At 43.5% G+C, this 24,095-nt stretch overlaps 1 protein-coding gene across 3 annotated transcripts in view; it reads left to right on the top strand.

The window, feature by feature from the left end:
• Positions 1–16,578, top strand: part of LOC122802531 (cytochrome c oxidase assembly factor 5) — a 255,614-nt gene extending 239,036 nt beyond the window's left edge. For all 3 annotated transcript variants that reach the window (XM_044072189.1, XM_044072191.1, XM_044072190.1), the window contains exon 3: positions 16,304–16,578. In XM_044072189.1, the coding sequence (XP_043928124.1) occupies positions 16,304–16,345 (42 nt within the window). In that variant the 3' untranslated portion in view covers positions 16,346–16,578. The remainder of the gene's footprint in view (positions 1–16,303) is intronic.
• Positions 16,579–24,095: the final 7,517 nt, after the last annotated feature.

Below are 24,095 nucleotides of genomic sequence, written 5' to 3'. Positions count from 1 at the left end.
CTGCAGGATTATATGCCCTTAAAGGGTACATACAGGCTTGTAATAAAGATGAGTCCTAGTAGTGCTAGACATAGGCGTGAGTGTGTTGGTAATGTTTTGTCTGTGTGGCTGAAGCAAGCTAGGAGGAAATTTTTTTTTTTTTTTTTTTTTTTTTTTTTTTTTGCTGCGGCTTATGTAGGAATGAGATGATTGTGGTGGGGTAATATAGTGTTGTTGTGGTGCTCTTTACTGGTTGGGGTGAGACAGATAACGTCTAGTTTAGATAAGTGTGCCCCTTACAGGTAGAACGAATACATGTTAGAAGAAGCACTGCCTTAAAAAAAAAAAACAAGTGCGAATAGGCTGGCTAAGTGAGGCTAAAGCAGGCTGGGACTCCATGCTGAACTGTAGTAATAACAAAGACAACAGTTCATAGAATCCAAACATAATACATATTCAAAACTGGTGCAAAACTGTGATGTTTAGACATTTAGTGTAAAGCCAGTTTAGTCTAAAGAGATTATGGGGACCAATTTTGAGCAAGAGTTTATCTGAGGATAGCTGGTTACACCTGTAGTTAACTGAAGACTATCAGTATCCTGGCTGTGTGCAACACAGCAAGAGGGTAAATAAGTATGCTGTTCTAGGCTAATTAGTCTATTAACCATGAGCTCTTTGTCAAGTACCCACCTCCGGCTTTACTTCCTTTTTCATGCAGGGCTGGGTCAGTTAGTCCTGGGACTAAATGTGAGGAAAAGCAATCTAGTTGTTCAGGTTGCGTTTGTAGGAGGATATCGAATCACATTGCTTTACTTGCAAAACGGGAGTTTGTTCCAAAGACAGAAAGATGCTGAATGAACCTCTGTCTCCAGAGTGTTTTTTTTAACTGCTGTTACAAGTTCAGATCTTGGGTTCTAGTATTTGTTGCTATTTGACTTACTGAAAAAAAGCAAGTCAATTGTCACAGTATCTCAAACGGTATGTTAAGCAAGGCAAAAATGACTCCTCAGTCTAAAAGACACAAAGTACTGGAACAAGGCTTTCAGTCTTACCTGGTAACTCTGATTCTTGAGACCATAGGTGATCTTTAGTTAGGAAGCTCGGGGGGGGGGGGGTTGTTATCTAGTTTTTGGTTATGCCTAATGAGGTGCATACCAATAGGAGTGTTGTGTTCTATAATAGGTATAACCATCACAGAATATAAGGAATATAATTAGATTTGGGGAAGAGCTATCACAAATTTTTTATCTAATAATAAAGAACCAGCGAAAGAGGACTGTGAAGGAATTTGGCGGTCTAATTTAGCATAAGGGTTGGGCAATTTCAGGGTGACTACTTTTAAGAAGACAATAGGAACAGGGTGAAGAGGTGCAGGAACAAAATGGAAAGGCAAAAATTGTTCTTACACTGTAGTCTATTCTATGGCAGACGCAGTTCATGAGAGTTTTATCGGGAAAACCCTGGGTTGTTTATAAAGAAAATACCAGTCTGAAGCTCATCTTGCATTTTATAATTAGTTAGCCTGTTCGAGCTCCTATGAATCATCGAGAGACAGAATTGATTTTCTCTCCTAATCAGAGCTCATCTGCAAGGGACATTAACTTTTTGACACAGAAGCTGATTTTGCATCCCTTTTAAACCAGCTGAGCCAGTGTTTCTTTTTTGGAAACCCTGTTTCCCATGGCAGTGACTTCAGCCAAAATGATTTTGGAGATACAAATATTAATGTGTTAAACACACAGTGGTTCACATTTTCATGGTTTGTCTGTGAGCAAACCCTTCTCTTGTACCTTAGGGTTTGTCTGGTGTTTCATTGAACCAGTCCATTCACTGGTATGAAAAACTAACCAAGTATTTGGCTTTTACATTAAGCAGACAAGACTTGATGAGGGTAGTGTCACGGTGAGGTCTGCAGTGGGAGTGATGGATGCTTTTAAGGTGGAGGTGGGATTACATCAAGGATCAGCTCTGAGCCCTTTCTTATTTGCAATGGTGATGGACAGGTTGACAGACGAGATCAGACAGGAGTCCCCATGGACTATGATGTTTGCAGATGACATTGTGATCTGTAGTGGGAGTAGGGAACAGGTGGAGGAGGCCGTGGGAATGGAAGCAGCCGAAAGAAGAAGAAGATGAGACTTGACATTCACCAAGCACAAGCTTAACCATAAGGTTAATCGTTTGTTTTCACCTGTGTTGAGTTATAACATGTATAGCAAAACAGCCATTCCTCTTGGAGTACTGCACGAGTGTTGTTACTGCTTCTGCTGCTTATTGTCAAAATGTGCCTCCACAGGATATAATTGAGGTTATAACTTGGAAAGTTGCACATAGTTGCAAAATCTCAGAGGTTAAATGCCTGGTCTAGAAGCAGGGCAAGCTTTGGCACAATATTACTACAGGGGATCCAGTCATAGCTGTGTACCACCTTGGATTAGTCCAGTAGCTGATTGGGATACTGCATTAAGTCCTGATCCAGAAATCAGTTTTGTGAGGTACTCGCCATAAAGTGACTCCTGTAACCATATAAGTATCTACTTGCATCTCACATTTGGGTATTGATAAGATTTGGTTTGCTACAAGGCATACCTACCTCTCAGCCTGTTACTGTGCCAGTGTGAAACACTGAACACATGGTGTGACATTGCTAAAGTATGGAATATCCTATTTTGAACCATGCAAGAAGAGTGCAAGTTTAATAGTACATGGATGAAATCAGCTTTCAGCAATCTTGCAGTTGTCCATAGGATCTGAAAAACAGCAACAAACATTTAGCCTCTTCTGCCAGATAAATTCAAATAAAATATGCAGACTGGTGGTAATGAAGGGGTCTACCATGAGCTTTGTCAAAGATTTCCTTCTTGTACATGCATTCTTTTATATCTATCCCCACTACACTTGCGCTTACGCTCTTAAACTCCTTTTCAACACATTTGCTGTAATTCTGCAAATCTCCGAGTCCCGTACACCCCCTAAGGTCATCATGGAACAAGTCCTGACTGTAGTTTCAGAAATTATAAACACCTCTTGCATGGACCGATGCAGGTTATCTGGATACCTAATAAGTAGCACCAAACATGGCCTTGCTTAACCCCTTCTGTACTTATTTAACTTAAGTTTTGTCACAGACTGCCTCCTTGAGGTGTGGAAAGCAGCTGGGGGGCTCCTATGGCAGACCCCAGAACCTATAAACCCATTATTCTAGCAAGTTTAATTTGTAAAGCCATGGAACATATTGTCTCTGACTTCATAAGCTACACCATTGCAGACCTCATAAAGCTGATCCCACAGCAGATTGGTTTTGTCAAGGGTAGGTCATGTCTACTAATTTAGTAATTTTCTTCAAAAAGTTCACAGAGCAGTAGATCAAGGTCATTTAGTCCATACAGCATTTCTGGATCAGGCCAAGGTCTTTGACATTATACCCCATACTGTCATTGTAGATAAGGTAAAAGACCCCAGGACAGACCTTTAAATGATTAGATGGAGTGCAAATTGATTGAAAGATAGAATCCACATAATTAAGGTGGCATGTGCCACCCTTTACAAAGTATGAAAGTAACTAGCAGAGAACCCCACGGCTCAGTGCTGGGACCCATCTGTTTTGGTGTATTCTTTCATGACGACGATATTATAAACCAAAGACTATGTCTAAAGAGATTTGTAGCAACTGGCTACTGCTGATGTGACACACAATCTTGTGTACAAAATGGGGGGATTTATGCAGATGCAAGCTGGGAGTTAGTGTTCACTCCCCTCCAGATGTAAAATTGTTACAGTAAGAGGTCATCCTTACAGACCATTGCTGTTAAGAAAATTGGCTTAAAATGATTGCAAAAAGATCTGTTGTTACTTTTGTAAACAGCCCTTGTCAACAACAAACAGTATTGCCAGCAATCCTATCCAAATGGACACAGTAGTCAGGAGCCTTGGCACCTGGGTCAGAAACTCCATCTCCTTCAACCACCATTTATCAGCAATAGTCAGGGAATCCTTTTATCTTCATCCATCCACAACCCCTTTCCCCCCATTTTTGCATGTGAGGTCAAAGTGTCACATCAACAGTAACAATCATCTGCACTTGTTGTGCTGTACCACACACATGTTCAAATTTAGTACATTGGGGAAAACCTGTTGACTTTTCAGAATCTTGCTAGAATTATGTAGCAGATTGTGATATCCTAAGGGTTGTTTCAGGTGTATAGTGTTGCAGTTGCAACTTTTCATACATGTTGCAAAATAGTTTCTTAGGAGCACCAGGGACTTTTGTTTATATGGAGCTTTGTGTAGTCTGATCCAAGTACAGCATCAGCACAGGATAAGCACTGGTCTTGAGAATAGAGGAAGGAAGGAGACACTGGAGATTAGCAAGATACTTGTTGGAAAGGATAAAGAGAGAGAGAGAGAAGAGCTGAAGCATATTGTGCAGTCGGCCCTAAGAGAAGATAGGGGTGGGATGGTCAAGAAACAGGAGGAGATAAAGAGGTGGAAAGAGAAATTAGAAAGAGACAGGGAAGAGAGGCTGTGGGGGAAGGTCAAGGCATTGAGAGATGAAATGTTGGGACTGCAATGAGAAAGGAGAAAGGGCAACTGTAAAGGAAGGGATAGGTAAAAGGGAGATAAAGGTTGCTTCAGAAGATGGAGGATGAGAGGATATAGATTAAAACGATTGCAGGGATCTTTAGGCAGCAGAAATATTAGCTATGATAAGACAGCAGGAGGTGGAGAGAGGGGGTTTCATTTTGGCATCCTGAATGTCAGCTCCTAAATGAACAAGCTGGCAGAGATACTGGAGAGATTTAGAAGATTTTATTTGGACTTTTATAGGAAGGATGTAAGTGAAAAGAGGGATGTCGAAGAGGGAGTAGAAAAGTGGGATCGGCCAGAAATTAGAGTACTTGAGTACTGGGAAGAACAACTGTTGGAAAGTAAAATTCAGCTAGAGGAATACTTAGGAAGGTATGGGGGAAGATGGCAAAGGGGAAATCACCCTCCCAGTTAAATTGCGGGAATTGCAGGATGAAAATGTAACCAAGGTTTGGATAGAAATGTTTAATGATGTAATGGAAGGGAGGAATTTCCACAATCATGGAGAGAGGCCATAATTTTAGTAATTTCTAAGCATGGGAGGGGGATCCTGGGTTTCTTCTTCATGTAGACCTGTTTTGGTCTTAAATCGTGATTATAAGTGCTTTATCAGGTACAGGTGGAAATGCTGGGGAGGATTTTTCCAAGGTTGATACATAGTGATCAAACTGGATTTGTAGGACACAGAAGGATAACAGATATCCTAGTAAGAATGCTGCTGATGAAGGGTGCACAAGAAACAGGAAGAGAATTGGCCTTAATTTCCCTAGATGCACAGAAAGCCTACAAACAGTGAGGATTAACAGTAGTCATTTGACACAATGAGAAGGAACAGCTTTCCTGGAAGATGGATGTACATATTTGAGGTCTTATATCAAGGGTCTCAGGCTAAAGTCAAGATACATGCCAGATTGTCTAAGGAATTCAGTATAGAAAGGGAAACAAGGCAGGGGGTGCCCTTTTGTCTTCTTTATTCTTTGTGTTCTACACTGAATCCTTGACACAGTCAGTGAGAGAAAGACAGCCGAGAGGATACAGGTGGAGAAGAGAAGATAAAAAGTTTTCTATTTATGAAGATAATGATTTAATAACTTTGTTGAGCAGCAGGGAAGATTTGGTATATTTATGGTAAGTGTTGGAAAGGTTTGGCAGGAAGTCAGGTTCTAAGATAAATGCTGATAAAATGAAAACTCTGATATTGAATGAATAGCCCCCAACGCTGGGGGATGGAAGAGACTTCTGGAGGGAACAGTTGGAAATTATGTATCTAGGGATAAGGCTTTGGGAGACAGTGGAGGAATCTATGTGGAGTACAAATGAGGAGTTATGTAAGAACGTGAGGGATCAACTGGAGCGATGGAAAGTGTTAAATTTAGACTTGGATCAAAGTGTGTAGGTGCTTCAAATGAGCATAATTCAATTCATTTATCCTGGTCAGGCGTTTTGGAGCTGCCAAGCAATGCTTTTCTAATAGGGGTGAAACAATTATGTAGGGAATTTATTTGGGAAGGGCATAAGCCTAGAGTTCCTTGAGATAAGATTATAGAGGTGACAAATAGGGGTGGGCTTGGGGTCCCGGACTTAAAGAAAAGCTCATAGGCTTGCCTGTTAGTCACTGTTTTGAGGATGGTGGATGGGGGTATGATGCAGATTAGAAGACAATTATACAACAAAAGGAATAGAAAGTAAATGGGAGAGAGAGAGAGTGACGTTGGAATTACTTGCTGGAAACTTCAGCAAGGATGTTAAGGTTGACCTAGACTAGACATGTACAAGAGGAATTTCAGATGATGTGATATGTTGGAGGATGTACCCAATGGAGGAGATAGATAGCACCTTTAGGCAAACTAAGGGAAGACAGAAAGCAAATCCACTACTTGGAGATGGAGTAAAGAACAAAATGAGGTAATGTTTTGGGTCCAAATACTGGTATGGGAGAGATGATGGAAGAGTTCCAGTTAGATAGTAACTTGGAATGGGAATGTGTGGTTGGCAGAAGTTTGGAAGGCATTGGGATTCTATAAAGCAGGTTCAGAGATTGTTTGAGTTGCAAAGATCAGAGTAAAGAAGAATGAGGGGGCTGTTGAAAGTAAAAAGGTGTTGACTAGGAAAGAAAAGAGTGCAAGACAGTAGCTATATAACTGGAGCTTGGTAAAAAAAGCTTGAAGGACCAATATCATGAGGAATGGAGGGGTGTTACTTTTACCCCGATCTCATTAGGAATGGGAGGGAGATGCTACATTTACCAAGATATATATAACAAAAAACACCATTTTAGGATTTTTGAATGGAAGTGTTTGCATAAGTATTTTTCTCACCTATCAAGATTAGCTGGAATACTCTTTGGAACATTGGAGGTGTGGTGGTGAGAGGGGGAGACCTGGTCCCATATTTCTGGGGAACATGAGAAATTGGAGCAATATAATATAGAGGTATGGGAGCTACTGAGGTACAAGGGCTTCCTAGGAGTGGTGCTGACAAGGAAGCTTTTTTTGTTATTGTTCAACTGTGGTGCTGTAAAGAAAGAAAAATATGTTTGGGCTAATTATAGCAGTAGAGAATAAAGTGATAACAAGTCTTTGGGAAAATGCCAGATGTTCCAAGCCAGCTGGAAATAGGAGATATTAGCAAGAAATGACTGAAGTAGAGGCAGCTGGCCTGTGGAAATTTAAGAAAAGGTGGGAAGGTTGGTTAGAAGAGGAGGGTTCTTAAAGGAATAGCTAGGATGGCAAGACCGCACAGAGGAACTGCTGAGGTAACAAAGGGGGGGGGGGGTGTAAATAGTTGTTGCTCTTTATTTTTATCTTTTTGGTGGGGTTTTTTTTGCACATTCTCTGGGGTGATTTGTTGGTTTGGTTTGTGTTTGGAACATAGGTTGGATTGGTATGTGAAAGATTGTAAATGCTGAGATTGGGGTGAGAGTAAACTGTACTGCAAAAGCTTAAAAAAATGAGTACTTTATAGTTATATTTTGATGTAAAACTGCAGAACATCAGCAGATTAACACACCATGCATATGGACTGTTTGTATGTCAATTAATATGTTACAGTAATAAGGGAGATAAGCATTGGTCTTGTGCAGTAGGGCAATAGATTTCTAGAAAGCGTGGGGGATCACAAGTGATATTAATGATTAGAATCCAATATTTTATGCATACTGCTACTGGAGTGATTATCTTCTATTATGGTTAGTGTTTTCATAGTGTAGATTCCCTAACATGGTGAATGTTGCAGTGATGTAGTAGTAGTTAAAGTGGGTAAATTATGTTGGAATATATTTTATGGATTTTTGCATTGAGGGTACTTAATAAGTTCCTATCATGCTTGAACGGGCTCCAATGTGACCTGGTGTCTGAAGTGGCGAGGAATATTAAAACACAGCAGTCTCTGGAGATCCAAAAGACGTTGTTTACCCTGCTGTCTATTGCCAGCATCTCCATGAGATCATTTCTAATGCAGCTGATGGAGCATCCATCCTAATTGGCTGGCTCTGGCATTGCCATGTAATGCCACTCTTGGATGTAATTGTGTAACTATACTGATTGCCTCATGGTGTCCTTCATTAAAGCCCCATTTGGCTCTTCCTTGTTCATGTCAAAAGTTAAAGATACTTTGAACTAGGACTGAGCAAAACGGGAAGACACTGCCCGCTATACAAGTGTGTTTTGCCAATCCTCAGCAAACCTTTTCGAAAAATCTGAAAGTTGCAGCAGTCTTCTCAGGACACTCTCTCAAAAGATTCATCCCAAGGCCGGTGGGGTGAATCATAATGGACACCACTCATGTGGCAGGGGCAGTCTGCAGAATCAAGGTTTCTGTGGGACTTTTTCCAGCAGGCCCTTTCAGTGACCCTAGAAGGGTTGCCAAGACTGTCTTTTCAGGGGGCAGTCGGGGTTTGCTTGTCTCCAAAGTTTCGTCACAAATGTCTCCCAGGCATTCAACCCTGTCCGAAACTACAAGCAGCATCAGAGATTCACAGGATGCTTCTGAACAATGTCATCCAAGAAGTCCCACCAGACTAGCAAGTGTCCAGCATCAGTTCAAGATTCTTTTTTGTACAAAAGAAGACAAGGACCTCAAGGCCATTCTGGATTTAAGCAAACTGAATCCTTTCATGAAACAGACCAAAATCCAGATGGTTACAGTGCAGTTCATTTTACCTCTGCTGTGGAAGGACGATTGCAGGTTCTCGATAGACCTCAAGGACGCTAACCATCATATAAAGATAAAGAGGTGCTCCAGGAGGTTTCTACACTTCCATTTAGTCTCACCACGGCCCCTCAGATTTTCATCAAGTGCATGGCAGTGGTGGCAGCCTGGCTTCGGCTGCAGGGGTTCCAGGTTTTCCCTTACCTGGACAATTGGCCCCTTACTGCCCCCACAGTAGCATTATTGATTACAGTCAGGGATTCCTTACTTCACCTGTGCAGCCACTTAGGCATTATGGTCAATTACCTAAAGTCGAGCCTACTGCCTGTTTAGATATTAGGGTTCATAGGTTGCCACTTGGATACAGTCAGTCAAATTAGCCTTTTGAGCTCTGGAGTGATCAGCCTTCAAACTTAGGCCTTATTGGTGCTGAGCTGTTTTACTCAGGTTCTAGTTTTTCTACCATTAAGGTACAGTTGGCAGACATCTTTCATGTTGGCAGGGACAGTGTTCCTCTGACATCCCTCAAGATTTTCAAAGCTTTTCTGACAGGTACCTTTTTGCCACATTCCCCAGTTCAGGATCCAGTTCCTCGCTATGAGTTGCCATTTGTTTTGCGACTTGAAACTATTGTCTTGGAAGACCTTCTTTATGGCGGTTGTTACTTCGGCGAGGAGGGTTTCAGAGTTGCAAGTCCTTTTCTGCTCCTTATTTGGTGTTCCACAAAGACAAATTTATCTCCCCTTATGAACCCTTCCTTTATGCATAAAGTGGCTTGAGAGAATAATCTTAGTTTTGTACATCTCCCTGAGGTTTTCCCCAGTTTCTCCAACAAAGGCAAATAACTTCTGCATTGTTTGAATGTACATAGGCGATTAAGATTTTATTTGGACTGTACCAAGACCTTTAGAAAATCTAGTCACGTTTTGTCTCCTTTTCAAACTCCAGGTATGGCTCACCTGTGTCTAAAGTGACCTCATCCAAGTGGCTATCAGACTGTCTTTTGTTTGCATATTCTTTGGAAGGTAAGACCCTTCCAGGAAAGCCTAAGGGTCATTCTACAAGGGCTTTGGCAACTTCAACAGCTTTCTTTTCTAGGGTGTCAGTGGATGAAGTTTCTGCCACTGCAGCTTGGATGGGTCACTTTTGTTTCACATTATAAATTGGATATTCAATTAAGATCGAGGGCTTTATTTGGTTCCACAGTGTTGGCGGAATATCCTACCTTAGTTCTTCGCTAGGATTTTTTTTTTGTGAGTGGAGACTGTGTCCCATAGGTTGAAGCTAGACGGAGCAGACATCATCAGATACAAAAGTTATGTACTTATATAGATCTGTGTTTTTTGTATCCATCTGGTTCAACCTTTTCCCTCTCCTGCCCCCAACTTGGCTTGTTATGGCAAACTTTCCCTATCTGAGATAGCCGGGCAGTGGAGGTCATCCATTTCTTACTCTTGAAGTCCTGCATCTTCCTTGGTTCAGGCAATTTATTGTATGTTGGAGGTGACTTACATAGGAATAGGGTGAGGACCCAGGGGCTTGTGGGTAAGGGAGGCGAGTTTGAAGTCTGAAGGAGTTGGCTGGTGTCGGAGAAGACGGACAACACAAATCTATCATTATGCTAAGCACATAACTTTCTTTCTGTTCCAGGGACTGGCTGGGAGAGGTGGGATTGGTTACCCAGGTGTATGCTGGCTCACTGCATGAAGAGGGACATGGAATTAAGTTATGATAGGTGGAATCCATATAGATGTTCTTCATCTCACATTGCTGCAGTCCTTACACTTGGGTAGTCCGCTGTCCTCGGTCGGCCCGAATATCAAAGTATAAGGCTGACGTCGGTCAAGGCGCATTAGACTGACATCAGGACGTCAGGGTACAAATGCGCATGACCGACGTCATATCCTCAGTCTTTTTTGCCGCATGGTCCGATGCAGAAGCAGCGTTGCAAGTGCCGTTCGGCGTTCTGAAATTTTTCGAGTTCGGAGTTTCAGACCGAGTCAAAGTTGGCTAAGTACCCCGTTGGGGAATATTTTGCTTTTTTCTTGCCTCAGTGGTTTACCGGATGTCAGAAAAAGTGAATAACTGTATTTCTTGTGGGAAACAGATACCGCATAGAGATTATCATACCTTGTGTATTCCTTGTTTAGGGCCTGAGCACGACGTTGTTGGGTGTCGCTTTTGTGCTAGATTCAATAAGCGCACTATTAAGAGAAGGTTAGATTGTGCCAGGTTAGTCTTTGGAAAGCGGTGCAATTACACTATGCCGTCGGATGCTCCGACGTCCGCTTCTTCAAAGAAGCGCAAGGATAAAGCAGCTAAGCCCAGGGTAGACGAGTCCGTACCGGACGCCGGTTCTTTAGAGGTATCGGTGGAGCCGGTGGTTCCACTGGAGGTTTCTCTGGAGGCCCAGGGGGAGACCTTGTTATTGCAGGATGTGGCCTCTCAGGAGGCAAGTCAGGCTGAAGGGGCTTCTCAGGTTACTGTACTCCCCTCCCTTCCTAGGGTGGTTAGGCTTCTCCCAGAGGCAGGCCAGGTTTAGCTTCAGTTGGTGTCACTCCTAGTTCTTCAGGATCTGTGCCCAAGAAGCATATGCTTAAAATGGCAGAAGATTTGATTACCTTAATTAGAGGTTCTTTGCCCCCTCCTGATAAGAGGCCTAGGGTGGAACCTGAGTTGGGGAGTTTTGAGCAGGCTTCAGATGTTTCAGAGTCTTCGGCTGAAGACTTGCAGGAGTATTCTCCTTATTCTGATTCTGATGTGGATGATTCTACTCCTTCTGCTTCTCCTCCTGAGGATTTTTCTTTTTCAGAGACCCTCCATTCCATGAGGGAGCATTTTAAGTGGGAAGGTCAGGGTTTCTCTGATTCCAGGAAAAGGCTTAGGGAATTTCTGTTTTTACCCCAGCATAGGCCTTTGGCTATACCTCCTGTTCTGGATGTTGTGGAGGATGTGTTTGCAGAGGCTTCTCTTAATCCTGATTCCTTGCCTCCTGCTCCTGTTAAGCCGGATAGGTATTATAGGGTGCCTGAAGCTCATAAGTTTCTTTTTAAGAGTCCTAGGGCGGACCCAGAAACTGTTAGTCAGGGGCCTAAGGGTGTTAAGGCTTCTGTTGTTAAAAATCAGGTTCCTCCAGATAAAGAGGCTAGGGCTTTGGATAGATGGGGAAAGAAAGTTTATACGTCTTCCACCCTAGCTATGAGGGCTCTAAATTGCCAGTTTCACACGTTGAAATACCAAAACTATCTACTGTCTCAATTGAAGTCTAAGGTAGATGCTCTGGCGGAAGGTATTGACTGTAAAGAGTTACAGGATTTGGTACATGTCTCTGAACAAGTGGGTAAGCATTCTTTGCAATGTGGTTTTGATGCTGTACAGGCCTCGTCTAGGGTGGCTGCCACAGGGTCAGTTCTTCGCAGGCACGCCTGGCTGAGGGATCAGAATTTATCTGACCATGTTAAGACAAGGATTTTGGATGCTCCTTTACAATCTGATGTGTTATTTGGTTCACCTGTTGAGGCAGTCTTAAAGAAAATGGAAGACAAGGCTAAGTCTATGCAGACTGTTAAAGATTTTTTGCAGGTTCAGCCTCCAAGTTTAGCAGAAATTGGCCTACTAAGGGGTGGACGTATCCTTCTTATGATTCCCAGTCTAGGGGCAGGTCTAGACGGGTAGGGGCAGAGCTCAGGGCTCTTTCAGGCCTAGAACAGGGAGTTCACCTGCACAGTCTTCGGGTGAGGGCAGGGGTCAGTCCTTTCGTAAACAGACCCAATGACCTACCTTTTCAGCTGCCAGAGTCTTCTCGACTGGCAGCACCTTTGGGAGGAAGGTTGGCACTTTTCAAAGAAAATTGGAGTTTAATTACCCAAGACAGATGGGTATTGGATATCATACACCAAGGTTACAGGTTTTATTTCCATACCTTGCCTCCTTTCAAAGGCATGCCAGACGTTCCTCCTCAGCAAAGAATAGAGGCTCACAAACAGATTTCTCTGCTGCTCCAAATAGGAGCCATTCAGCCGGTCCCTCTGTCAGAAGTGGGCCTAGGATTTTATTCTCGCCTGTTCCTAGTACCAAAGAAGGGGAACACGTGGAGACCAATTTTGGATTTATCTATCCTCAACACTTATCTGGACATTCCCAAGTTCAAAATGTTGACGTTACAACAGCTTTTACCTCTGCTGGGCAAAGATCATTGGATGGTGACTCTGGATCTCAAGGAGGCTTACCTTCATGTTCCTATCAGGCTAAGTTGCAGGAAGTATCTACGTTTCGGGCTGGGACTTCTCATTATCAGTTCTCTGCATTGCCCTTTGGCTTATCTACTGGGCCCAGAGTATTCACGAAGGTTCTGGCTCCAGTGATAGCTTTCTTCAGACTAAGAGGAATACAGATCTATCCTTATTTGGACGATTGTCTGATTCTGGCTCAAGGAAAAGAAGAACTTCTTCATCATCTACACTATGTGATAGCAGTGCTAAGATGCCTGGGGTATTCTGTGAGCGAAATAAAGTCCAGTCTAGTACCCTCTCAGGACATGTGCTTTCTGGGTGTGAGACTGAATACAGCATCCCAGATGGCCTTTTTGACCCCGGACAAACAAAAGAATCTTTCTCTTTACTTCCATCAATTGTCTCATCAATCCAGGCTGACTGCAAGGACAGTCCTTCAAGCCTTGGGGTTCATGGCATCTTGTATTCTGGTGCTTCCCAATGCCAAACTGCATATGAGGAAGCTACAATGGTATCTCAAAATGTATGGACACAGCACTGCCAAGATTTGGACACTGTCATTCAGATAATACCTTGCATTCAAAAGGAATTTTTGTGGTGGGCTCAGGAATGTCACCTAAACAAGGGACTCTCTGTGACCCGGCCAGAGGCAAGTCAGATTCTAACGACAGATGCCTCAGACAAAGCTTGGGGAGCTCATCTAAATGGAAAGTGGATACAAGACACGTGGCCTGCCAGACTTCTACATCTACATATCAACCTGAAGGAGATGTTAGCAGTCCAATTTGCATTAATAGCTTTCAAGGATTTACTTCTTCCAGGGCAGGTGTTGATTCTAACAGACAACACAACTGTCATGTGGTACATCAACAAGCAAGGGGGAACACATTCTTATCCTCTGTGCAGACAAGCAATGATTTTGTGGGAGACTGCTCTCAGTTTACAGCTAAATCTTCAGGCAAGGTTTCTGCCGGGAGCACAGAACTCCTTAGCAGATGTGTTGAGCAGACAAATTATGGATCCCCACGAGTGGAAATTGGATCTTCATGTATTTCAGAAATTGACAGTGTCATGGGGAACTCCAGACATAGATCTGTTCGCTTCTCGACTAAACTACCAGCTGCCAAAGTTTTGCACAAAAAGTTTTCATCCCACAGCTTGGAAAGTGGATGCTCTTTCATTCAGTTGGAGCAATCTTCATGTGTATGCCTTTCCACCTCTGCCTCTCCTCCCAAAGGTACTTCTGAAGGTAAGACAGGACAAGCCAAAGATGATTTTAATAGCTCCAGATTGGCCTCGACAGCGTTGGTACCCACTACTGAGAAGTCTGGTACGGGAGCCTCCATGGCCTTTACCTTCGATTCCACACCTGCTGACTCAGGAGAACAGTCATTTGCTCAATGTCAAACTTCACTCTCTTCACCTGACAGCCTGGCATATTCTGTTTTAAACCCTGGAGGGTTTCAGCTTCCACAGCAAGTTTTGAATGTTATTTTGGAAGCCAGAAGGCGCCTAGTACAAGGAAAGTGTACGCAGATAAATGGAAGAGATTTTTACTTTGGAGTGCAGCAAAAGCATTTGATGTTTCTAAGCCTAATTTAAGTGTGGCTCTTCAATATCTTACTGAGTTACTGGACAAAGGTTTGTCCTTCTCTTCTATTAAGATTCATGCTGCAGCAATTTCTGCTCACTATGATTGTGACCCACCATTGTTTTCTCATCCTTTGTTTAAGCAATTCCTTAGAGGGGCAAAGAATATAAGACCCCCACGGAGAGCTCCTACTCCTGCTTGGGATCTCAATTTTGTGTTTGAGAAACTCACTCTACAACCTTTTGAGCCTGCAGCTACTGCTGAGTTGAAATATTTATCATGGAAGACTGCTTTTTTGTTAGCCATTACCTCTGCGAGAAGGGTTTCTGAATTACAGGCCCTTATGGCAGTTGAGCCTTTCTTAATTTTCCATAAGGATAGGGTATCTTTCGTACTAATCCTTCCTTTATGCCTAAAGTGGTTTCTAGTGTGTCTTTAAACCAAACTATTCATTTGCCTACCTTTTATGCAAACCCCCAAAATAAAGGGGAAAAGATTTTGCACACTTTGGATATACACAGGCAGTTGCGATATTATTTGAGCAGAACTAAAGGGTTCAGGCAGTCTCAGCAGTTATTTGTTTCTTTTGCTTTGAGTTCTCAGGGCAAGCCTGTGTCAAAACAAACTATTTCAAAGTGGATTGGGTTTTGCATTGCTTTCTGTTATTCCCATCATGGCAAGGAGGTTCCAGCTGGGATTAGGCCTCATTCCACTAGGGCTACTGCCACTTCAGCAGCTTTTTTAAGGGGGGTGGCAACTAAAGATATCTTGGAGGCAGCTACTTGGAGTTCTGTGCATACTTTCTCTAAGCATTATCACCTTCCACTTTACTCTAAATCTAGGGCTGGTTTTGCCACTGCTATTTTACAGGGCATTTTGGCAGCTCCTGCTTCTTTATAGTTGTGCCATCCTCCCTTACCTCTGCTTTGGGATTCTACCCAAGTGTAAGGACTGCAGCAATGTGAGATGAAGAACATAGTACAGTTTTGTACCTACCATAAATGTAGATATTCGAAGATCCACATTGCTGCAGTCCAATTTACCCTCCCTCCTTCCCCTCTGTAGTTAGAGGCGGTTGTGTGGGTTGGATTGTAAATATTGTGTAGATTGTATATATTGTACATATTATTAGTGCTAGGGTGGTTGGTTGTTGGTTTTGTTGTCTTTGGGTTTTGACCTTTCTTGTTAGGGTCTTCTGACATCTGGGGCAAGAAAAGACTGAGGATATGACGTCGGTCATGCGCATTTGTACCCTGACGTCCTGATGTCAGTCTAATGCGCCTTGACCGACGTCAGCCTTATACTTTGATATTCGGGCCGACCGAGGACAGCGGACTACCCAAGTGTAAGGACTGCAGCAATGTGGATCTTCGAACATCTACATTTATGGTAGGTACAAAACTGTACTATACTTGGAGTAATGTAGTGTGCTGGATTATTGGCACTTTTGACCATCATGTATGTATAGGGCCATTTTAAACCATTGGGAACTAACAAGCCAGTTAAGTTAAGGATTAATTGGAGGTCCTACAATACCTGCTTGGAACCCTTAAAAGAGGCACCTCTGGGACTTGACTTCAGCAGCTGTAAATTTTGACAGTAAAGAACAGATAAAAGATGTTCTGGATTTTCTAGAAAGTATACCTCCATATGAAATTTGAAGTGTGTAATCTGTTTATTATCTGCTGTGCTTAGAATCTTATTTGAATCATGTTGTGGCTGTTCTCCTGTCATATTTTCTAATACATCTGTTTTGCTTTTACAGTTGGATACCAGATCAAGATTCAGAGGGAGAAAAGGATACTGAAGACTCAGAAGGCTTTAATATGAGATGTGTGTACAGCAGATGAGCTAACAACATACAAATCATTGTCTTCAGAAAGAAAACAAAACACTTGCTTTTTGTGTCATACAGAGAAACAAACAATCTGAAGCAAATCAGTTACACCTTTGGAAGATTAAAGATCAGCTATCAATATCCTATACACTGATATTTGCTTTCCGTGGTCTGGAATATGTTATAAAGAAACTTTGATTTGACATAACTGTCATGTTCTTATTCCATACATTCCTGGACTCTGATTCTCACAGGTGGTAGTGTGTGTGTGTGTGTGTGTGTGTGTGTGTGTGTGTGTGTGTGTGTGTGTGTGTGTGTGTGTGTGTGTGGGGGTGGGGGGGGGGGTATTCCCATCAGGAAAGGGAGAAAATCTTTCTTAATTATGTGACTGGGTAATCAGAATTGTATGTACAAAACATGTTCAGCATTCCAAACAGGAAGTTTTTTTCAAAGAGCTTTAGATGATTTGCTGTATAGTTTCGAACTGACACAAGTCCTTATTGGGCAGCAAGAAGACTCACTGGATAAAGGCTCCTGCTGCCTAGTAGGAAGGTTCAGTCCTGACCTCTGACCTCTGTTTATGTAAAATTTGTGTGTTCTCCTTTTGCCTGTTTACGTTTAATCAGAGAACTACATTTCTTTCTACCTCGCCCCAAAATATTATGCTAGTTGATTGACTGCAGTAAACTGTCAACACAGTAGGGGCTGAAAAAAAGGAATGGGAAAGACTAGTTCACTTAATAAAATTGTTATATTAGTGCCATTATTGGGGAAAACAGCTGCAATGCTTCCAGGAAGAGTAGGATCAGGGTGGTATTCTTTTTTTCTTCCTTTTTTCCTGAAAATTTTCGATGGATTCCAAATAATGTTGTCTACAAAATAATTAATAACATTAAAATGTGTAAGATCTAAAATAAGTTATGATTTAATAGTACATAAAGTTAAAATTTCATGTGGACTATGGAAATGAGAGAAAAATAAAATACTAAAAGTAAGAAACATACTTGTAGAAGAAACTATACAAATGTGTACTAATAAGAAAAATTGGTAAAATAGAGAAAGAATAACATTCTTTGCATTGTTCACCATTGCATTGATATTTCTGCTGTAGGTCAAATAAACCAGTTTTTCCTTTGTCAGATGGACAGATGCCCTTTCATCTAGATATCAGGACAGTTGTAGTTTGAGGAACATCTCTTGATGCGATCTTTGGTTCTTTCTTGCCACAGTTTGAGAAAGGTCAATGGTTGTGGTGAGTACTAAGCATCTTCTGTCCATCAGTTCAGCCTGGCTTCCAGAGTACTGATAAATACACCATTGAGGAAGTCTCTGTTGTGATTATGTTTTTTTCAGTTATTAGTTTCCAAACCAAGAGTATCAAAGTCAATGCCTGGTTTCTTTGGGCACATAGCATGACTTTGCCTCTTGTTCCTGTTGTGTTAGGATCAGTCAGAAGACTGCCAAACCGACAGCAAAAATTCTCCAAGACTACCTAAATCAGAAGAGATTGCACTCCTTTTCTAGGGCCATCATGGCATATATCAGATCTTTGTGGATATCTCTCATAAACACACAGAGAGATACCTACATGAGAGCAGTCATGGCAGGGTGGGGGGTATATGACATACCAATAGAGTCCCAAGCATACTAGACTCAAGGGCATGCGATCCAGTAAGGCACTTTTGCAGCACCCCCATCCTAGATGCCTTCCTGGACTGGGGCTTCTGTGGATGCTCATTTGGTGGCTGCCATGCTATTGGAAGAAAGCATGTCCTCCTGAACCAAAGTCCCAGAGATGTGTGTCAGTCTGGACACCTTTCTGAGATCGTCTAGTTCTGAAGCCTGTAGCCTGATAACTGATAAAGGAAGTATACTCCTCAGATCTTGTACAGTAATATATACAAAGTTTCCATATTGAAGTCATAAATGCTCACAATTGGAGACTGTCAAAGTGGCTACCAGTTCTGTCCCAAGACAATCAGACCAAAGAAGTATGCCATCTTGCCTGAGTGACAGGGAAAGCAGCGTATGTCCTGGACCAGTTGGAGATGGTATATACCTTTGCTACCCTGTCTTTCATTGCTGTGAACTAATCCATTCATATATGCCCAAGGTTCTGGGGACCCTGTTGTCCCAGCTTAAAAACAAGGTCAAGGAGATACGTAAAGCCCTTGGAGATAAAATGTTGGATCTTTGCGACCTCTGTTGCCAGGTTGCTAAGCACTCAACTGTGATATGGTGGATGCATCATGAGGGATAGCAGATGTAGGGTCAGTTATGTGGAGAAGTGCATGACCGAGGATTTAGCCCTGTCTGAGTGTGTAGAGGCTTGGCTCCTTAATGCTCAATTAGTGAAGGAGCTGATGTTTGGACCACCCCAAGCTGAACAGGTGTTTAAAAAGGAGGACTGTGCCGTGAGTGAAACAGTTGATCTGAAGCAGTTTACTTCATTTGGTATTCAGCCTGTGGGTCACGGATCCGTATCGGATCCGAGCCAGCAACATTTGCTAGCATCAGCTCCGAGCTCCAAACTCCTCCCCCTTACCCATAATACACCTCCACTGCCTTCCATCCCCAGATCTCGTTTGCTGAGATTTGCTTCAACATCGTGCCTTCTGAGCTCCAACTAGCAGTGGGTTTAAAACTTTTTGTGAGTAGAAAATTTTTCTAAACTCCTCTCAGTGTAATATAGGTCCACTTTCTCCTCCCCTCGCTTGGTGTGTCGAGTGTTAGTGTTTTTTAGGTTAGTTAGAGTAGCTGTTCTGTGGTGTAGGTAGATGCTTCCCCTCCCCCCTCAGTGTTTTCTGTAGAAAAGTGTGGTGAGTGCGTGTGTGTGTTTGTTGTTTAGAAAGAACTTGCCTGTCTTTTTTTCTAAGGCTTTCTTTCTAATATTTAGGATGGCTGAAAAGCTTGTTTTCAAGCACTGCACGGTGTGGCCGTAAGCTATCCCCAGCGGATGGCCACACTCTGTGTGTTTTGTGCTTGGGTGTGGCCCACCTGAGTGTGGATTATACTATTTGTGCGGGCTTCAACCCCCGCGCCCTAAAGGATAGGAAGGCCAAGTTGGCCCTCAAAGGTCTTCTTCCTCCTTCCAACTCTCTTTCCTCGTCTTCGGCTTCGATCACAGCGGCTGCTATGGCTGCCTCCCTCCTCTCTTCCTCTGGCTTCTGCTCCCTCCCAGGCTGGGACTCAACCTCCTGTACCAAAGCCTGTGGTAGCAGAGCAGAAGAGAGGTAGCGAAAGGGAGAGAGAGAGTCGAAGATGAGGAAAAAGAGGAAGAGGTCCCTGGACCTCGCTTCTCCGAGTAAGGCACCATGGATCCGTGACTCCCCTCGGCTCCGATTGCTGAGGTTCTCCCCAGAGCCGGAGGAGATATGTCCAGCCTCTCGGGCCTCAGTGCCCCGACCCACTTCGTCACAGTCCACCCGCTCCTTGTCAGATATGGATCTGGATAAGATGATAAGGCGCTTTATCTATACACAGCTCCAGATGGGGGTCTTGCCAGCCCCCCTCCCTCTGGAGGGGAGCTCGCTTCCTTTCTTTCAACCCATTTCTCCTTCTCCGATCTGATCTTTGGGTTCGGAGTACTCGGATCCAAGGTTGGCTTTGGTCAGGGGGTCAGCGCCGACGGTACCTGCTTCCTCGACGCCGACAGCTGCCTGGAGCTTTTCAGATCTGATCAGCTTGGATCTGAGCCGCTTTCAAAGCTGGAGCTTGGGTGTCAGATCCGAGGGAATGGATCCTTGTCCATCGGCTCCGACTTTGTCAGGCCAGGTTCCCTCCCTCGGACCCAGCTCCCATTGTTGCTTCGGACCCAGGGAGACCGACCTCCCTATTGGTTTCTCAGGAGATTCGCTCTCCTTCAGCATTCGATGTGGTAGGGTTCTCTCTGTCGGATCAAGACCACTGACCGCCCCCTCGGACTATTCCTAGACCCCCTTGGCTCTGTCTACAGTCCCCATCATCTTACCATCACCTTACAAGAGGGACAGCCCATATTCAAAGAGCACCAGATGGTTCCCTCTGAGGAACAAATGGCTTGTGAGTGCCCCCCAGAGAGCCCCACCAGAGATGTGCCTCACAAGCATACATGCAAGAGGAGGCATGGGGACTCCCCCGAGTATATCAACCAACTGGGAGGGACCAGATCTTACCCCTCTTTGTCGTGAGGTCATGAGAGTGTGGGAATGGGTGATCTCCACTGGTCGCTTTCTCATCGCAATGCACATTCCGGGATGATCCAACATCCTAGCGGACAGGCTAAGTCAGACCGTTCTGATGTCTTATGAGTGGTCTCTGAATTTGTCAGTAGCAGAGCAGATCTTCAGCGAGTGGGGTCAACCTTGCTGCAATCTCTTCGCATCTCCTTCCAATGCAAAGTGCAGCAAGTTTTTCGCTCTGAACCCCCTGCCGGGGCAGTCCCCCAGAGACATATCTGCCAGTACCTCTCATTCTGAGGTTTCTACAGAAAGCTCGTCGACTGGGGAGCAAAGTGATCCTCATTGCCCCATTCTGGCCTCGCCAGGTGTGGTTTCCCTTCCTTTGGTTTCACCTTTTGGCCCCACCTTGGATCCTAGATGCTATTCAGGATTTAATTTCAAGCCCTCCGGGGGTGCCTCATCTGAGTCTGGGCAGCCTGAAGCTCAAAGCTTGGCTGCTCCAGTTCCTGTGATTTCTAGGACTCCTGGACTATCCTCCTCAGTTAGATCTATTTTGGTAGCTGCTCATAAGTCTTCGATCAGGACGGTTTATCTCAGCAAGTGGAAACATTTTTCTTTCTGGGCCTCTCAAAGGAGTTTAGTCCCTTTCATGGCTCTTATTTCCACCATTCTTGATTTTCTAGCTGATATCTTTCAGCATGGAGCTAGTTCTTGTACTGTCAAAGTTTAGTTGGCTGCCATTTCTCATTTTCATGTTACACCCCCCCACCCGGTCAAAAATCTTGTTCCCCCATGGGACTGTACTATGGTCCTTCAAGCTTTGGTCGCTCCGCCTTTCAAGCCTGCTGCAACTGCAGATCTAAGCTTTTCTGGTGGCTGTTACGTCTGCAAGAAGGGTTTCAGAATTACAGGCTTTGTCCATCAAAATATCGTACGTGATTTTTCACAAAGATAGGGTTTCCCCTCGAACCAATCCATCCTTTCTTCCTAAGGTGGCATCACCAGTCAGTATCAATCAGACTATCAATTTGCCTCTGTTTTTTCCCTAATTTTATGAACAAGATGGAATACAAACTCCACATGTTGGATGTTCATAGACAATTACGATTCTATTTACACAGGACAAAAAAATTCCGTAAATCTGATCAATTGCTTGTATCCTTCTATAAACCCTTTTTGGGAAACCTATCTCCAAGGTCACTATAGCTAGATGGATTTCTTCATGCATCCTGCAGGTCTGTAAGGACAGAGGCATGTCTCCTCCAGGTCAAGTGAAAGCCCATTCCACTAGGTCCATGGCTACATCTGCAACTTTTTGATCTAGAGTGTCTTTTGGATGATATTTGTTCTGCAGCTACTTGGTCCTCAAAAATCATCTCATACATTTATTTCCCATTACAAATTGGATTTGACTTCCAGAAGGGGAGCATCCTTTGGTTCTGCGGTGCTCCGGAATATCCTTCCATGAGGGCCTCCCAGGAGTATAGTAGCTAGGGACTCTGTCCCACAGGTTGAAGACCAAATGAAGTAAACTACTTCAGATAAAGAAGTTATGTACTCACCATAACGTTCCATCTGAGTAGTTGTACTTCATTTGTCTTTAACCACCCTCCCTCCTTCCCCCAGACCTTAGCGCATGATCAGCCTACGGGCTGCAGTATAGGTCACAAGTAAGTCTTTCAGGTCGGGTTCTCAGTATAAGTTCAGCAAACTCAGTCTGGGGATGGAAGGCAGTGAAGGTGTATTATGGGTAAGGGGAGGAGTTTGGAGCTCGGAGCTGATGCTAGCAAAAGTTGCCGGCTCTGATCCTATATGGATCCGTGACCCACAGGTTGAAGACAAATGAAGTACAACTACTCAGATGGAACGTTTTGGTGAGTACATAACTTCTTTTTTCACCTCCATGTGATATACAGTAGGACTTAACCACTAAATGCTGCCCATCCATTGAAGTGCAGAATAAAGGAAGGCAGCCTGAGGGGAAGGAAAAGACAGCTGAGCATAAAGAAGCAATTTGGGGGGGGGGGAGACAAGAAGCCTTGAGAGTCTTCAGGACCAAGACACCTCAACAAAGCAGCTGTGACTCAAAAGAGCTCCTCCCTACCCCTATTTCTTCAGTCCCATTCCCAACCTGTAGTCTCCTTCCCATTTGCTCCTCCTCTTCTCAGAAAATGGAGGAATGTGTAGGACTTTCTGAAAATGTGGGTAAAAATATAGCCCAAGGCACATGGGGCGTCTTTTATCCCATACTTGGAGAATGGTCTAGCAGATCAGCTGAGAAGAGACTCTTCTGAACAAGGATATAAGGACTGTTTTGTGAATTTGGCCCACAGCTTCGTTGTGCCAGAAATAGACCTGTTTGCTTCTCCAGAAAATAAACAAGTAAGAAAATACTGTAGCTAGAAATGAAGCTCAAGTGGGTAGGCAACAGATGCCTTCTTCAGTTGGGAAGGAGTTTTCCTTTATGCCTTTCCTTGCATCCCTCTTAGTTCATATGTTTGTACTAGGCTAGCTACCGATATGGATCATTTTAAGCCTAACCAATTACCTCATGTGAGTATCAAACCCTGCACCTTGTGTCTGTAAGGTAAACACCTTAACCATTATCTGAGTGCAGAGCCATCCTGAGTAATTGCTTTACTGATAGTAATAATTTTCTTGGGTGGTGAAAGCCAGGGCACCTTTTTGGCTAGACTTATTTAGGCCCTAGGGCTAATAGCCTAGTACCTACCTTTGAACATATTATGCCAACCCCTCTACTCATCACTCATTAGACCTATTATAGAGTACAATGCCCCTTTTGGTATGCACCTCACAAGACATCTACAGCAACTGGAAAGGCCACAGAAATACCTCACAAAGAGGATTACTGGCCTCAAACAGATGCCCTCATGAACCGTCTCAAAAAACTCCAGCTTTACTCCATCGCATATCGCCTACTCAGAGGCGATCTCTGCCTAACATACAAAGCTATGTCAAATCCAGAGCTGTTGGACATGCTCCACTTAAAGAAATCCCAATCCCTCCGAGCTACACACTCTAGGGACCTGAACCTTGTCACCACAATAAACAGAACATGCTGGAGGGATAGATTCCTGTCCCAGAGACTTCCCATACTCTGGAACAGACTACCTATCTATGTCAAACAGAGCTCCTCATTAGCACTCTTCAAGAAAAGTCTTGATGATTGGATGGGAATTAGGAAATTCACCCCAGAGATCACTTCTGTGGTTCTGCTCGACAAGGGCACAGGAAAATAATTTTTTGGGTCGGGAAAGCCAGGGTACCTTTTTGGCTAGGCTTATAAAGGCCCTAGGGCTAATAGCCTAGTACCTACCTATGAAGCCAACCTCCCACCCTGTTCCTCATGATAATTCAGAAGGTACACTAGGACAGGCCAGAAATGTTAATCATTACACAATTCTGGCTGAGGCTGCATTGGTTTTTCCTTCTACTAAGCATGAAAAAGGTATAGTCTCTACCACTGCCTCAGCATATGGACCTCTTCTCCCAGAACAAGGGTTCTGTCATGCATCCCATCCTGAAAGATCTTAAGGTTT

Source organism: Protopterus annectens, chromosome 5.part0, assembly GCF_019279795.1.
Source record: "Protopterus annectens isolate FY-2018-M chromosome 5.part0, PAN1.0, whole genome shotgun sequence".
Taxonomy (NCBI): domain Eukaryota; kingdom Metazoa; phylum Chordata; order Ceratodontiformes; family Protopteridae; genus Protopterus; species Protopterus annectens.
Note: the sequence above shows the minus strand (reverse complement) of the source record. Positions and strands in the feature narration are given on the sequence as shown.